At 35.3% G+C, this 18424-nt stretch overlaps 1 protein-coding gene and 1 long non-coding RNA gene across 2 annotated transcripts; one reads left to right on the top strand and one right to left on the bottom strand.

The window, feature by feature from the left end:
- Window positions 1–1374: 1374 nt before the first annotated feature.
- On the bottom strand, window positions 1375–3453 carry LOC110734891 (nuclear-pore anchor-like; the record flags this gene model as incomplete). The annotated part of the gene is made up of 2 exons (XM_021915023.1): window positions 2884–3453; window positions 1375–2254 (listed from the first exon to the last, which is right to left on the bottom strand). Coding segments are annotated over exons 1-2 (1192 nt in total), but the record flags the coding sequence as incomplete, so codon positions are not given.
- Window positions 3454–11595: 8142 nt separating this feature from the next.
- On the top strand, window positions 11596–14926 carry LOC110734900. The gene is made up of 3 exons (XR_002513944.1): window positions 11596–11740; window positions 12670–12941; window positions 14579–14926. It is a non-coding gene; the product is annotated as an uncharacterized LOC110734900 (long non-coding RNA).
- The last annotated feature ends 3498 nt before the right edge of the window (window positions 14927–18424 follow it).

Here is an 18424-nt window from a genome sequence, read left to right as displayed (position 1 = left end):
TCTTCTATACTCCTCACTTTTAAGTTTTAACAAAAAATAAAAAAGATAGTTGATGGTTGAATGATGCAACACTAGTACACTACGCTATGCATGTTGAGGCATATTTATGGTTAAGACAAGAGAGAGAGTCTGCAATGACAGATTCTCACAAGAGTCAAAATGAAACGTCGATGATAAGGTGAAGAATTGATTGAGGTGGCTAGGGCATAACTATGCCAACATCAGGAGATGGGAATCATGGGATGTCAGCCCAATAATAGTGTTGGGAGAATGGAAATATTAGTAGAAACCAAGGATGACCAAGATGGAAGGGCCAAGGGGAGCAAATGACATGAAATTATTGGTGTCCAAGATCACATCTCAGTAGACAGAAATGGAAGAGTCACATGAGGGACAAATGAAGATGCCATCAGGTCTATGTGAGCGACTCATGGTGATGATCTTTTGCAATTAAGACCAGTCATTCTTGTAGTATTCATGAAAACCAATAAGCCCCGTCGTGCTTGACTAACTTTGACTAATTCCAACTAAAGTCATGTACAAAATAGTTCAGTATGTTAAATAAGTTTAGGCTATGTCTGAAAAATACCTGAAAAGAGACTTGAAACAAATAAGCTAAGTGAAAGTGATAAGATAGTTAATTACATCAGTTTTTATCGTAGCTTAAACTTTCTAAAGATATTTTTTCGAATTTAAGAACATTTCAGCACCTATTTTTCCCTTATTTTTTTTTTTTTTTGAGATGGTACTCAAGGTAACATCTCAATTTAAGGGCGTGTTCGGCAAAATATAGGGTGTAGGTAGTTGTTAGCTGTCAACGCTGTTAGCTGTGAAGATAAATAATTTAGATATAAGTGTTCGGTAAAGTAGCGGTTGACTAGTTGTTACATATAAAAATTAATATTTTATTTTTAAAACTATAGATTAAATTTTCAACAGCTATCTCTAATTTCAAAAGCTAATCATTATAACTTTTCATAAAAGCTACCTCCACCACTAAAAGCTACCCTAACCACTACCTTTGTCAAACACTCACATTTTTTGTTAAGTAGTGGTTTGAATTGGTCAAACCACTAAAAGCTACTCAAAAGCTAATGCCGAACATGCCCTAAGTCCATTTTATCACCTTAATATTTACTTAAGGTGCTTGCCAAATTTTAATCATTTAAGATGCCTTAAGTTTTCATCACCTTATCATTTAAGGTGGCGAAAAATGTTGCCAAACATAGCCAAGATCAAACAAGAATATATTGATGAAGTTCATATGCAAACAAAAAAGAGTCACATATAATGACTTAAGACCAATTCAGCTGCTGATGGTACCAAATGGAAAATTCATCTCAATATAGAATAAACAACATGATTGAGTGATACCTGCTGGGACATGAGGTACAATTGCTAGATTATCTCCAGTAAAATCATTTGTGTTGGAAGGATATGTCAACCGTTCGGTGGTAAAGCTACTCAAAGGGAGATTATCCAGCTCGTTCTCTCTTCTACTTGATTCAAGTTCGGCTTCACATTTTTCAAGTTTCTCCTTCAACTCTGCAGACACCTTTTCCACCTCCTTCCTAGCAGCAGTTTCCTTCTCAAGCTTGTCTTTGTAATCACTTTCAACTTGACTTAAATGTGTTTCAAAGCCTTTATCACACCCTCCAACTCTCCAGCCTTTTTGGACCACTCCAGAACTTTCCTTGTACAGATCAGCAAGTTTGGAAACTGTTGAAATTTCTGCTGCATATTGTTGCTCGGAAGCAGAAGCATCATCTCGGGCTGAACATAATTCTCGATGCAAATTTTCTACCTTTGATTCAAGCTCTCTGACCATCTCCTTATGCCTACTCAAAGAACTAGAGCATTCGTTGTACTGCTTTTCCATATCAGCTAATTTCATCGAATAATCTGCCTCCATGTCTGCACATTTCCTACGCTGCTCCAGCAAACTATCAACTTTTGCTGTCAATTCCTCATTAAGCCAAGTGTTGTGCTTTTCAATAAGCTCCTTCTCTCGCGATAGTTTGTCACAGTTAGCCTTACAGCGCATCAACTCTGCCTCAAGCTCACTCAACTTAGCTTCCCTCTGGGAAGAACGTTCTGTCAAGCTTGTAATCTTGTCATGATAACTCTTGATAGTAGCCTTTTTCTCACTGATCTCTTCATCCCTCACTCCTACTAATTCCACTACTTGCCTCTTTGAATTTTGCAGCTCCTTCACCTCTATTGATAGCCTTTCAATCTCTCCATCTTTTTCGATCTAAGACAAGAAACAATCAAGCGAAATCAGAAATGTCCTAAATCAGCAGCAATGGCAACAGCACAATTTTTGCATTGCCATTTAACCAACTCTCCCATTACTTCATTTCAAATTACACTTAGCGAAATACAAAATGTATATACTTACATATACCCATGTCAAAGGAGGAAATTGGAAATTGAGTTCTATGCAATCACATGATCAAGAAGAGCATAAACAATATACATAGTAGAACAAGTATAAACCATACGAAGTACTTGCAAAATTTAAGAAAATCGACTCACTTCCTACATCATCGATATACCGAGTTATCTAGTATGCTATCGAATCAAAATGAATCGCCTTCGAATTTCAGCTGCCTCTACTAACTAACCCTTATTTATGTCTACATTTTTACTAAACATGCTTGCTATTTTCCACGATTATCAATACTAAAATTACTAAAAAGAAATCCAACTTCAATTTCTCTCAGCTGTAACCATAATCCAAACCCTAATTAGCGAAAAAATCAACACAAAATCGCATAATAATAGCAATAAATTCAGAAACAACATTAAATCCAAATATCACACAATAAATTACAACTAATTACAACAACAAGAACAAAAAAAAAGGTGTGTTTAACTTACGAATTTAAGATGAAGCTGATGTTTATTAGACTGAACTTGAGCAAGCTCCGAAACTCGTTGCAGCAAATTAGAATCAAGCTCCGAATAGCGAGTTTCGAGTGCAGAGAACTCGGACGACAGTGAAAGGTATTTGTGCTCAAGGAGCGAGCAAGTCTGCTCGGCAGTAATGGAGGCGGCATCGGCTTCGGCTTTGACGGTCTCGAGGTTGGCGTAGAGGTCGCGAATGTAGGAATCCGCCTTCTCCGCCACCGCAGAAGCGTCGCCGGAGGCTTTGAATCGCTCGAATTCGTCGTCGGAGAGGAATGACGGCATGATTGATGCTTGCAAAATCGGAAATTATTGGAAATTAGGGTTTTAGAATGATGGAATTTGGGGGTGAGATTTGGTTGAGAGTTTTCTGGGATCGAACATTTGGGAGGAGGAAAGAATGGAGGAGAGAGAGAGCGGGAGAAGAAGTGTAAGGGTTTTGCGAAGAAGAGATTTTTGAAAGATGAATTTTGTATTGGAATATCAAGTTCTTTGATTTAGGCGTTGCTAGTTTGCTACACTTGCTAATGGTCATTTGGTCATGTTGAGTTGGGAGCGGGTTTATCGATTACTACATCAAGTATGTTCATATTAATTGACCTCAATTCTTACGGTTTTTTTTCTCCAATATTTGCGGGGTGAGAGTGAGGGGGAAGGGTAAAGGATTCTCACTCTCAAAGTGTCACTAGTCCTCAACCTCAAGATTAGAAGGTGACAATCTTATCACTAGACCAAGGTTAGCTTGGTATTTGGTTATGCATGTTAGGACTATATAGTGTATATGATGTCTTCAAAAAAAATATAGCATATATGATAACATTATTTTTCTTTTGAAATTGTTGTTTAATGTTAACGTGATTCATATTTGATATTTAACATGGGTACTAATTGAGTGAGTTGATCGAGGGTCAAAAGTGCTCGACTCATAAACTTTAAAATCGTGCTTGATTATGTCTTGACTCATTCTTGTAAAAGTTTCAAGTCAAGTAGAATAGCTCACAAGTTCGCGAAAGCTTTGGTCATTTTAGAGTTTTAGGCCTTAATTTTTGTAATACCAACTGACTTTGGCGATTAATTTTATGAATACTTGACTGGCTTAAGTCGTATAACCTAATCAAAAGTAATTCCTAAATCCTCTAACTAATGCAGATAGGGAAGTAGGGTCGAATCCACAGGAAAATTGTTCTTTCTATTCCTGATTAATTAAAGCAATCTAAATTATTAAGTAACAAATTATTATTATCGAAGGGAAACTAAACTATGAAGATTAAGGGTAAAGAAAAATCAATGAATAAAGGACTTAGGGCATAGGTTCACCAATAAATAATATCTAGGGTAAAACATGAAAATCGATCATCAATGCATCAATAAACCAGATCATAAAGGGCTTTCTACGTATTACAATCACATAATTAATCTACCGATATTAAATATCATCTCTCGAATCTCGACTTAATCATTTATAAATTAACACGCCTATTGAAACTAAGCCTAAACATCAATTCTCATCTCTCGAATCTCGAATTAATATTGCTAAACTCATACATAAAAAATCTGCACAAATCTAGTTGCATAGCATTAAATCAATCAATAGGAAATTAATCAAGCATTGATAATCAACAACAATAAAATACCCCTTCATATTATTTATGGATCCCCACAAACCCTAGAAAGAGAACTACTCACACATAATTAAATCTAAACTAAACATAGCAAAAGAAAACATGATGAATAAAAGAAACACAATTGTTGAAATTAATAAAGAAGAAATCGTTACCAAATTAACGTAAATAATGAGTTGAATCAAGAACAAAGTATAGAGTTATAGAGAGAGAAAATAAAAACTAAGTGGAGAGAGAAAGTCTAAGAGAAAAGAATAGTCGTATCAAAACGACTTAAAATGTATTTTATACTAAGCTCATAAAAATCCTAATTAGATACTAAGTAAAAATTGCTGTAAAACAAGCTCTCCAAAACACGCGCCCGATCGGCCCGCCTTTTTTCCATCAGGTGCATCACTCGCGCCCGGCCGGGCACGAGATCGGGCGAAGATTTCTGCAATATATTCCACCCCGCTCGGCCGGAGCGCGCCTTCGGGCGGAGTCCCTTTGCACCGGGCGATGACCTTGGGCCTATCTTGGACTTCTCGATCGGTCTCCGATTCTTCGGCCCAATCCGGATTTCCTCTTCGGGTCTTGAACACTTGATCCAAATGCCCCGGTATCACATATGTCGAGCCTTTTGATCACCGGTTTGATGACTCTAACCAGCCTTGGGCTATGAAAGATGGTCGTGCCCCTCCAATGATCATAGTTGCTCTAATAAATTCCGGAAAAAATGCTCCAAAAGTACAATTCCCTATAAAAACTCAACCAAAACTACGAAAATTCTAGAAAACACAAATTAGTAATAAAAGTAGCTCTAAAGAGCCAAAAACACTACCAAATATGACCAAGGGACAGGGGTAAAAATAGTATATAAAATGGACATATCAATACTTATAAAAATTATATGAAATAAATTAAATAAATGAAATGAATAGAATATAAAAGAGCGAAGATAATACAAAACTAGAAATTCCAAAGCCTAGTTGAGTTTTAAAGTGCTCATCCGTCCAACTATAGCTTGATATTTGTGTGTAAAAATTTGTCAGTGAAAACTAGTGTAACACCTCTGATTTTTGAACTAATAATAAATAAGTTTTAACTACAACATAAAATTACATTGTATAAGTGCACGTCCGTATTTTTGATTTTTTTTTTCATAAATTCTAAATACCCTTAAGCTATAATTTATACATGGGAGACAAAAAATACACAGAGTATTGTGAAACCCTAAACACAAAGTCATTTCCAAAGAGACCTAAAGAGTTCTTGAAGTAATTCCAACCTTCCAATCGGGGTATGGAATTGGAAGGTTAGATGTGTTACCCTTGGGAAGCAATCGTCACTCAGAGCCTCATACCAGTGGCGGTGAAATACGCTTCTAGGGCAGCAATAAAACACATCACATCTATTTTTATATGAGATCTATAATTGAGTATTCTATTTTTTGCCCTAATTCCTTAATTATTTTCATGGTTACAACATCATTTTTCCAACAGTATGTTGTCCCTTTGAGTTTTAATAATATAATATAAATGTGTAGTTTTATAGTATCATATATAAATCGTAAGATTACTTTCAATTATAAATTTTTAATGAGGGAGGGAGACCTCTTGGTGTAATGACCTAGGGGAGGTCGTCTCACATCCCTCAAGATACGAGGTTCGATCCTCATCAGCAAACAAATCTCACCCATACCCCTCTATGGCATTGCCAACTAGGTTTCAATCTTGTGACTCGAGCCTTTGATCGGGGCCTGGGCCTGGTTGACCTTACAATGTTAAAAATAATAATAATAAATAAATAAATCTAGTTTTTTAAACTTGGATGATACCCCGAGTTATCGTTATAATTCCATGTTTGAAATCCTTATTATGACATGCAATATGATCATAGCTTAGTTGCTAACACTTTAATTTTTAAACATAAGGTTGTGGGTGATTCATACCTTGTACAATCCATATTTTTAATCACGTGAATGAAAAGACTCGATTAATTGAGGAGAGTCCCACGTGTCTTATGCTTATTTAGGAACGCCTTTTAATATATATACTATAGATAGATAGATTAAGATTAAAGATATTGATAACAAAAAAGATAAGTCTTAACTACAACATAAAATTATAATCTATCCCTACCTTATAAAAAGTAGAAAGTTGTTCTTATAAATAGTGCACGGACTTTTATACCCTTCAAAATGTTATTTTACCTTTGTACCCCTATTTACCCTTCAAAATGTATTTTACCTTTGTACCCTTATTTGTAATTTTGTACTCCAAACAGTCCAATTTCAAATTGTTCTTACCCGTCTATATTTCCTTACACATTTGAGCTTTCTCTCCTCCTCTCCATGGCTCCATCTCTTTAAAGCTTTTAACTTCTTCGCTCCACACTATCATTGCCATTTCCAAGTACTAAATTCCACATCTTTGTTCACCACCTTCCCAAAAATTCCCAAATCAAATTATGGCAAAAAAAAATAAAATAAATGGCAATACCAATATATAGCAGTTGTTTAATATTGTTAGCCTCTGTGGTGGATTAGGAATTGGTCGTTTCGGTTTCATCATTGATGATTCTTTCTCTATTTCGTATTGTACCACCACAATTAAGTAATACTAATATCAACATTGCGAAAATAAACAAACAACAATTCTAACATTTGTTCCTTTTCTGCATTATCATTGAAAAACCTAAGAATTATATTCTACAGTGACTCTACATAGTATTTCAATTAACAGAATCACCATATACAAATAGTAAAATAAAGATTTTTTTCAATATACGAGATATTTCACACATAACATTCAACTCAACACGATTACAAACAAACAATGTCTGAGCAATAGAAATACTACCTCCGGTTCAATGTACTCGCAACAAAGGGGTATTATTTGTGAGACATAAAATATTATTTTGTTGCGAGTAAATTGAACCAAAGGTAGTATATTCCTTTGCCGGTCTTTTATTCCTCCATGTGAAGTGCAAACACAAGACAAGTAAAATTAAGTTGCAAAGGCTAGCCATTCCGCGTTGGCTGCCCTAGTAAAATTAAAAGCGGTAACATTTTTCTTTTTTTGGTGTGGCTAGCCACATTATACGGTAAGTTGACACACACCAAAGCACCGACAGAGTATCCTTGACCGAACAAATAGCTCTGACCACACAACCATAACTAAGTTACACAGGCGACATCGTGTGGTCACTAAGATTTGAAAATGTGTTCCGTATTAAATCATTAGGGTCTATTCTGATTGATTGAATTGAGCTGAACTCAAGTGAAAATAATCTTAAAAGAACACACCCTTACTTCATAAACCATAATTTCCATTATGTAAAAAAAAAAAAAATAAGTAAAATTATAATAGATCTGATGTCATCCCAATAGCGGTTGTTCACATTTAATATTCGGCATTGTGATTCTAATCTACTAGCCCAACAACCATCCCAACTAAGAAATCCACTACTCAATAAAAATCAAGCACAAATCAAAGCCAATCAAATCCCCTCTGATTTTTCCAGCAAAGTTCAAGGTCAACAATCTTTAGTATTCTGCAAATCAAACTTCTTAGGTATGTTTTGATTTGATATCATTCAAGATTCAATTGATTTGATATCAGTTCTGATTTTGTAGTTTAATTTCAAGGGCTATTTATATGAATCTCTTCTTGTTGTTTGGGACACTCAAAATCACTCAAATGCAAGAAATTCATGAGAGAGAGATGAAATTAGGTGTTGGTGGCTTCACAAAGTCTTACCCAGTTGACTAATATCATTTTTGCGTGCAGTGATCCCAATAATTCTCTCTTTGTCTTTAATTTTTTTTTGGAATTCCTTCAATTTTTTTTTTTCTTCAAAGTTTGATGATTAATTTTTATCAAATTTTAAGGAATGATTATTTTTTGAAAATTGGGTTTTAATCGGGTTTTATGGTAGTATTAATTGGGTTTTTGTTGGTGGGTTTATCGTTTAATGTAGATGGTACACTTGAGGCGGTTTTTTCTGGCTTATTTGTAGAATTGTAGCTACCCATTTGTCTGATTTGCTTGATTGGAGCTATCTAAATGAGAAAAAAAAAAAGTATTGGGTGTGAGCTACGTACACGCGTTTGTATAATAGAAATTGTGGAATTTTTTTGGGTTTAAGTGTCTCGAATGTGTTAATGGGTAGCAATTAATTATAGCCTTTTGTGAATAAAAATCTGATAAGAAATGAAAATCGAGTAAGGAAATGCAATGGATTGAAATTTGTTATAAAAAGGTGTTATTTTTAGGTTGGGGTTTAAGTAGACCTGAATGAAATTAGTTGAGATTTGTTATATCCTGTCATTATAAAGAATTATAAGATTTAATACATAAGGATTTTAAAACCATTGCATTCAATTACGCGTACATCTGTTAGATTGTTAGGTTTTTGTTTCAAGGAGACAAAGAGAGTGAATTGATCACTGACGCAAAGATGATGTGAGTCGTGGGTAAGTGTTGTGAGCCATGTATATTCAGCACTAAGCTCTAAGGAATTGTGAGAAAAGCCCTTCCATGTTACATGTTAGTATAACTTGGTTGGCCAATACAAGGTACATAGCTTTCCAGCTTTTATAATGAAGGTCTTCCTTTGCATCATTCATTAAATGAATAGGCACGGTGCATCTTTTATGGTAATTGTAATTTTGGTTCGATCTATCAGTTCTGGAAAGATTTAATAATCCATTTAATATAATAATGTGCTGACATGTGCCTTTCACCCCATCATAGCTTTCCTTGTACTGAATAAGGTATTAAAGTTACATTATGCATGTTTGCTTAATTCATGTGCACACTTAGTTTTTTATTTGTCGCTTAGACTGATTGCTAGATTTTCAAGTGAAAGTGGACTTGTGGAAAGTGAGGCTCCTTTTTTAAATTAGGCCTTAAATCCTTCAGCAACTAAAGCATTTTTGAGCTGCAGAAATCCCTATGAAGAAAAATCGTCACTGAAGGAGGGCAAGATACTGTATAAGATCCGATGTCTATGAATGATTATGAATTTTATATTCTGGCTCTGGTTTATTTACTTGCATTGAATGCAATTATTTTCATTATTGTATGCCATTGTAAAATTTTTTTTCCTTTTTTTTTTATATTTGGTTTTTAAATTAGCCATTTTCATAGCTAAGATACTAGGAAAATGATAAATTGTAACAATTCTTCAATTGAGTTCCTGATAAATCATGGACTTGTTGCTAATATATCATGGTTCCATTACATTCTTACTAAACAATTCTATACACAATCTTGTTGTTCATCCTGCTCATATCTGCTATGGATTTTTTTAGAATATCTATATATCGGCAAGGGAAAGCCTTACTTAGTGGCGGCTTTCAACATACGAACAGCATAAGATTTACAGCACTGTGTAGCTTGTTTGATGATTTCCTTGTGTAGTAAATCTAAGTATTATGCTGAAATTATTATTTTTACTTTGTGCAGCTTGTTAATCTACTGTATAGTCTGTACTTAATGTTAAATAATAGTGTAAAAGGCTTGCTGACAATTGATGGCAAACAAAGAGAGACACCCCCCAAATAAGGGCTGGGCGCCTGGGCTCTTGACTGTATATTTGCCTTTTTGTAGAGATCTCGGTGAAAGAATTTGAGCAAAGTCACCTTCTATCTGACTATTTGTTTACAACTTCAACTGTTATGTGGAGTAGCTGGGAGCTATGAATGTTGTTTTGTGTTCTAAGTTGTTTATGGTTGTCTGATGGGCTATAATTTGAATGTTATGTTGGATCATCTTCTCTGTATCATTGTCAAGTGGGTTCGGTCAAAACTTGATTGCTTAGTATAGCTTAGTATTGCTACATTTTGAGGGCAATGAATTAAATTTTGTGTTGACATCATTCTTCTTACTGTTGATTTTGTTCGTTATTACCGGTGTGTGTATACTCTTCCTATTTTAAAAATGATGTATTAACTATCTTGTGAGTTAAATTTTGCATTGATTTGGACAATTGGTTTTGTTCTAACAATTGATTGTATAATTTACGGAATACTATTTTTGCTTAACATAAATGTTCTGTTTAGATTGTATGGAGGATTCTGGAGTTAAAAACAACTGTACTAAAGTCTCTACATGATGTCAGACTTGTTTGAGTGGATGTTAGACGTAAAGAAATCAGAGCTTTGTATTCTGTGGCATTGATTTATCCTCTGGTAGTCTGGTATGGCTGCATTTATATTTAAAAATGTTATATTAGTCCGTGGATGTATCTTTTTTATTATTAAGTTCATTTATGTCATTTTGTTCCATATTAGAGTGTATACGATTCTCCTATTTTCTTGCATTACAGTATGTTGATAATAATGTTTCATCGAAAAGTGCATGTTATTAAATATTAAATCTAGAAGGATAATGTGGCTATTCAGGTGACTAAATTTTCCGAGGAGTATTAATTTATTGGCATCATGCATAGCTGAAGTTGTTCTGGTGCTTGATATATTTTCAATCAGAAATGTGGGGGCTATTTGTTTGTTGTACATGTTCATTGTCAATTTGTAGCCCAGGTTAGTCACTCTAGCTTAAAGTTTAGCGGCATTAAGGAGATTTATTTTATTGGTAATGAGTTCTAGGCCTGATAGGCGGTCTCCCTTTAATTTGAGCACATTATTATGTTAATGGATGGGTATAGGCTCAGAGTTCATCTTTTTGGAGCAACAGATGGTAAATTCTTCTTAGATATGTTCTGAATTATGTGGCCATCCTTATTGAACAGCTTAAAGTGAGGAATATACCTAGCTGCTAGCTTCAATGAGGGCCTATTCTTCAATCGTAATATTTCTCGGTTAAGGTTTTATTTCTTGCTATGCTGACAGAGTAGCTAAATGATGGAAATTTAAAACACATTCAACCCACAATGTCACTGAATTATTAATATTGAGGTCTCTCATGATGGCTTGAGGGTTAAAAGTTCTGCCTTCTTTTGTCCGATTTTATGTTTATTCAAACCTATACACATTTGACTTTTAGAGGTTTCAGCTTACCTAGGATATTTAATGACTATCATTTGTGGACTTGATGGCGTACCCTACTCCAACAACAACAACAACAACAACAACCACAACAACAACAACCACCACAACTACAATAAGGAAGCCTTAGTCCCAAATGATTTTGGGTTGGCTAACATGCATTCTCAGAGCATAGCAAGACAATTGATTTGGTGTACTCTGGCTCCATGACTTGATGGTAAGTCCTGTATTTTTCTGGTAACATTCTAAATTATGAGCACCTTGGTTATGAAGGTATAGCTTCTGTTACCCCAAGTCCTTAACTAGGGTATGACAAGTGTCTATATATGATTTTAGCCCAAACTAAAGTGTTCAAATGTCCATACCCTTGCCGGAGTCACAAAATAAAGTGTTCAAATGTCCATACCCTTGCCGGAGTGTTGAAAATCTAACAAAGATACTTGAGTTGAAATGAAGAGTCCAAGTAACATTTCTTTTTTAAATGGTAAGGAGGACCCTGTCCAACCCTCACGATTTTTTTGGTCTAGTATTTGCAGGCTTGGGAGTAGAGGGGAGGGTAAGGGAATCCCTACCCCAAGTACCCTCCTTAGTAGGATTTGAACAGCAGAATTTGAGTTAGTGAGCCAACACTTTGTTGGTAGAGTCCAAGTAACATTGGGTATAAGTATAGCTGCCATAAAGTTTCAAATTATTAACTTTTGTATAAATTTGTTCATTGTTGCATAGGTTACATTCCATCTCATTTAAATGTTTCCCTGCAACTCTAGTGGTTTCTAATGTGTATCATGATCATTATTATACTTTATTTTATTGTCGATGTGGAAGAAGTCATCCTTGAATCTGTTTAAAGTAGTTTAGAGTGTCTCTACTTCATAGTTACTACTTTAGAGTAGCCTACTACAAAATTTGTTAGCTTTCTATCCAAGGAAGAGGTTATCTTTTAGGTGATTCTCCTATTTGCATTCACTTCTTTGTTTTCATGATTATGATTTATCTAAATGTACATGCTGACAAGTGATATCTTCACTCAAAGTGCATGCTAGTATGTTTTAACTTACTCAATTAATCACTCAATAATAAGATAGTTTGAATTGCCTATTTGGGCGACTAATTTTATGCAATTCTATTTATCATGACTGCCTGCAGATGCTGTTTATCATGTGTAGGAGTTGATATGTTTTCTATTCTTTCATTTTAATGCGTGGGGGAAAGCAGATGTTCAAGTGCATTTCAACGTCATGGCATGTCCAAGCTATTCAATTCTGAGCACATTATTATGTCATGGAATGGGATTTAGGTTCAATGCTCATCTTGACATGGTACAAATACACTTGGATGAGAAATGATCTTGCAAAGTTTAATTCAATTAACACTGTCTCTTCCTCACTTCACATATGAACGTTTCCTCAAATGTCCAGGTAATATTTATACCTTTTCTCTCTCTGTTTTTTTCCTATCTCGCAAATACATGAAAAAAAAATCTATGAATAGACTGAGAAGTGAAGATAGAGGGAGATATGGTATCTAATTGATGTTATTACTTCCTGATCTCATTTATTTTTGGCTACCGAAAACAATTCTAGAACTTGTTTATTTCATGTTCGTTGTCGTAAAAAAAGAAGGAAATAAATTTTCTTGTCTACAAATCTTGATATCAAGTATTGAAGTCTTTGATATTCACTATTGCTTGTTCAAATATCAATTTGATGAAGAAAAGGTAATGACATTGGTTAGTTCTAAAGTAGTAAAGTTGCTTGGATTAGGTTCTATAATTTTTTTACCTTAATGCGGAAATAGCTTACTGATGGAAATTTGGAATAGTTTGAGCCCAGTTGCTACCAGTACCAGTTTTGAATGCTTTGAGAGTTGAAAATTATAGTTCTGTCCTTATTCTACTTTCTTGTTCGTTTCTTTACATCCTCTTGTTAAATGAGGGTTTCAGCTTTAACTAGGCAATATAATCTTCTGGTTGCTTATGGACTTGATGGTGTAACAGTGCCCATGGAAGAAATATATTGAAGGCATAGCGTTCAAGTTATTATCCCCATATCTTCACCTCACTGTGCAGGATTTTTTTTAATTAATTAATTTATTTATTTATTTATAATTACATTATTTATTACTTAATCTAGTAGTATAAGTGGCTATCAGTTATCTAGCTCGATGACAAAATTTTCTTTATACTTGTTTAGCATGAAACCATGACTGTTGTAGAAGCTCTTTATCATTGCAGAAGTGGTGATGGGGTGGATCTCTGTTAAATTGAGCACATGATTATGTTACTAGATGGAGTTTAGGTTCAGTGTTCATCTATTTGGTGCAACAAATGGGGAGTACAGTACTACAGTATTGCTCAGATATCTTTTATAATTTGGCCACCTTAAGGTGAGAAAGGATATCTTTCGAAGAGTCTACTATTTGGCATGGTACTACTGCTACACTTGATTCAGAAAGGAGTTTGTGAATTGAAATCGCTGGACTCAACCACGTGTTGCCCTGTATAACAACACTAGGCTATCTTACATTTAATTTCTCTTGTTTATTTTTTTTAAGAAGATATTTTGATAACAAATCTACCTTCATTATGACCCTATAGAGAAGAATGAATAGAAAAAATGGAAGGAAAAAAGGGAATTAAGATATCTCATTTACTTATAGGTTACAGCTGCTGTTATCTGATGGCAGTTTCATGTTTGTTGTCATATCACTAGACCAGAAGTCAAAGTATTATCATCTATATTATTTGTCATAAAGTTACTATCATATTCTGTAGAAGTCTTATACCCATCCTTTTGAAGTCTTTTACCTTTTGTTCTTGTTTATAAGTTCAATTATTTGGATAAAAGAAAGTGGTAATGGCAATTGCTAAATGTTGCTTGTGATAAGTTTAATCCTGCCATAGTGTTGAGTTGCTAACTGATGGGTTCGGCAGTTACGTCACCATATGATCAGTATTGAGATCTTTCTTTAGAGTTGAATTTACAGTTTTGTCTTTTGTCTGCTGATGCTGTTTATCATGCATAGGAAGAGTTGAGATGTTTTGCTATGTTTTCAGTAAAAAATGTGGGGGCAAGCTGATGTTCATTTGTACTTCAACCATTCAACATCATGCCATGTAGTCCAAGCTCTTCAATCTGAGTACATCATTATGTCTCTGCATGGCGCTTAAGGTTCAGTGTTCATCTTTACTTGGTACAGATACATTTGGTACTATCTCTTCCTCACTGTGAACATATCTTGAAAGCAAGTGATCTTAAATTGTTTCCTGCACTTTTCTTTTATTTATTCTTGCTTAGATAACAGCCGTACTTTTTATGTTTTGTTATTTTATTTTATTGTTCTCCATCTTGTGAACACCTATGATGAAAGTGTGAGAAAGGAAGATAGAGGATAGTAGGGTATCCTTTTTGAAATTTATTTTTAAGAGAGGATAATAAGGTATCTTATCTCCCGATCTCATTTATTTTTTAGCTACTGTGTCCAATTCTAGTTTAGTAGTTTTGTGTCCATCGTTGTAAAAAACGAGAAGCCTAAATTTTCTTGTTTGACATATTTGTCAATTAAAGTCTTGGAATTGCATTTTCAATATATCAATTTTTTTTTAAGAAAAGGAAATGACAATTGTGAGCTCAAACGTTGGCTTGATTAGGTTTAGCTTGTTGCCTTAATGTGGAAGTAGCTTACTGATGGGTATTGGTTATAGCTTGAGCCTGATATGCTTACTAGGATTGAGGTCTCACTATCTAGGGTCACCATCTAGAATTGATTACTCGTGTATGCCTTATGAGTTATGATAAAATCATGACATAGCTTCGCCTGATGAAGCGGAGGTTCCAGTTTAGACTTTAGAGTGTTTTAAGTCTTCCTTATCCATTTTGATGTCATAGCACCGGCACATAGTTAACTCATGTCTTCAAATACGGAAATCTCTAATTTCATGATCTAGGATAATGTTTGGAATAATTACACGTGTACGTGTGTATGGCTTTAATAAGAACATTACAAAGTTTCCCATCATGAAGCTTCAGGTTGAGAGTGTGTTTTGTGTTGAGTTCTTAATTCCTTATTCTTCGAGTCTTCCTTAGACGTCTGGATGTCGTAGCACCAGCACGCACATAGTGAACTCATGTCATCGAATACTGAAATTCCTAATTTTCTTTCTGAGACCTATAAATTGCTGACCAAACACTACTTAGTTTCTTCTGTTAATCAAAATACATGTGCCCATCAAAATCACAATCAAGTAATAAGGCCTTTTTAGGGTAGCATACTTAAGCTTAAGGATGCTTTTTGCGTAATTACTTTCTGAAGACGAGTTGCTCTCAGTTTTCTTAGTGTGAATAAAGTTTCAAATTCATTGAATCATACTTTTAAGGTAGGTAATATCATTGTTCACAGCTCAAAGTTTTAAAGCAAATATGTAATAAATGGTAACAAATCAATTCTCTCATTTACATTTGTTACTTTATTAGTACATTTTTATTACTGTATTATCAAAGGGTAAAATATATTGTTTTTCTCCATCTTGATTTTTTTTTTATTTTTTTTTTAATAAATCCATCTCAAAGTGACGTGGGTTATTCTATGCTTGTTAAAAAAACATCCATCTCAAAATGAGCTGGTGATTCTATCCTTGTAATAAAAAATCCATCTCAAAAGATGGGGTGATCCTATCCTTGTATTCTAAACCCTAGTCCATCAACCTAGTCAAAGTTTTCTATATAAATGGTTTACTTGCTCTCATTTTTTTATCTCACAACTCTTTCTCAAATTCTATTTGTTACCCTCCTCTCTCTTTATTTTTCTTGGTAATTAATCTACAGAGTAGTAGGTTTTCATGGAGATCCACAAGGATCAGATAGCTTTTATGCTGCCTGCCATGAAATGTCCAAGGAAGAAGAAAAGGAGGAGTTTTATGCTCTTATCATATATCATATTGCATCTGCAATTCACCAAAGCGGCCTATGTTGAAGAGAAGGATTGGATTTGTTGATGCCATCAGACTCATGCCATTAGTACCAGATGTTGTAATCGTTATAACAACACAAACTGGAATATGATGTCTAGGCTTGTTTTCTTATTCTCATTGATTTTACACTGCATGAAGATTTCAACTTGAGTGTTTGAAATTTTGGGATGCAGTTGGTGCAGGCTCAGGTCATTGGCGGTGGGATGATATGGCTGGGCTTTGGACTGACCAATTCGGAAGGCTTGGGGGATCTGTCCTCATGTTTTGGGTGGCATCGGGCTCCCTTCGCTATCTATACAATTCTTGGTAACAGGCCTGATCTTTTTAACTTGGCCATGTCAGGCATTTGTTGAAGAAATCATCGTCTTGAATGCCCTACAATTTTACCTTGTATCTCAAGTAGTCGAGGATGTGTTGGTTTAATATCACTCTTAAATGGATTGCAAATGAAATTTGTATCAAATATTGTCAATTTAAGTTATCTATGAAAGTTTGTGAGGTTAAATCTGTATTCTCTTTTGATGGAGTATCTCAAAGAGCAGTGGTGTAACAATGTTCCATTCAAAAGTTGACTGAATGGAAATTTAAAGTTGTAACTTGTATACTGTTATTTTTAATGTAGAGAGAGCAACATAGACAATGATTTAGATGAGATTTTGTTGATAAGTATATTAGGTGACTCGTACTTCGTAGCTTTGTCCGCCCGATCGGGCGGACATTGCCCGGTCTGACCGGGCGGAAGAAGAAGAGGTGCCTGGCAAATTCGTTGAAGAAGCTGCTCTCGCGCCCGACCGGGCGAGCCTTCGCCCGACCGGGCGAGCCTTCGCCCGATCAGGCAGACCTTGCCCGGTCTGACCGGGCGGTGGGGGTTGGATACGTTGAAGCATTCGTATGGAGTTTTCTTCTCGCGCCCGATCGGGCAGACCTTGCCCGGTCTGACCGGGCGGAGAAGGAAAAATACGGAACGCGGATTTTGCGGTTTTAGGTTATCTTATTTTATTATCTTTTTGCCCAAGTATCTTTTAATTAGGGATTAATATAAAACCTCCCTAATATCAGTATTAGGGTGAAGAGAGACAGAGTGAGAGCCGTTCTTGAGAAATACAAGAATCATCTTTGTAATCTTTGCAGTTTATAGTGAAATCATTCGATCTCGGTGCCCGTGGACGTAGCTATCACATCGATAGTGAACCACGTAAATTCTTGGTGTTGTTCTTATTGTTTGCATTGAATTTCTTTATTGTTTTCTTGTTTGTTTACGACCTTTGCTTCCGCTGTCGCACAACAATTGGTATCAAGAGCTCAGGTTCAATCCTTGGAGAGTTTCTTGAAGATAACAATGGCAGGAGATTCAACAATAAGAATTGAGAAGTTTACCGGGAAAAAATAGTTTCGGGCTATGGCAAATTAAGATGAAGGCTCTGTTAAAACAACAGCAGATATGGCGTCCGTTGGCTCCAAAGAGTACTACTTCGGAGTCAGGAGACGGACCGACTGACTCGCAGTTAGAAGTTATGGAAGAGAAGGCACACTCTACCATATTACTTAGTCTTGATGATCAAATCATCACGGAGGTTGCTGATCAGGAAACGGCGGCTGGATTGTGGCTGAAGCTGGAGTCATTGTATATGACTAAGTCGTTGACCAACAAATTATTACTGAAACAGCGGTTGTTTAGCCTCCGGATGCAGTCAGGTACTTCCTTACGGGAACATCTAGAAAAACTTAACTCTATTTTGCTTGATTTACGTAATTTAGATGTTAAAATTGATGATGAGGATGCTGCGTTGATTTTACTTGTATCTCTACCGTCTAGCTTTGAGAATTTTGTAGAGTCTTTTGTTGTTGGTAAGGATTCTATAACCTTAGAAGAAGTGAAGGCAGCACTTCATACTAGGGAACTCAGAATGAAAGCTACGAGTGATAATGGGG

The sequence above is a fragment of the Chenopodium quinoa genome, unplaced genomic scaffold (genome assembly GCF_001683475.1).
Source record: "Chenopodium quinoa cultivar QQ74 unplaced genomic scaffold, ASM168347v1, whole genome shotgun sequence".
NCBI classification, from domain to species: Eukaryota; Viridiplantae; Streptophyta; class Magnoliopsida; order Caryophyllales; family Amaranthaceae; genus Chenopodium; species Chenopodium quinoa.
The sequence above is the reverse complement of the archived record's forward strand: the minus strand, read 5'-3'. Positions and strand labels throughout refer to the sequence as shown.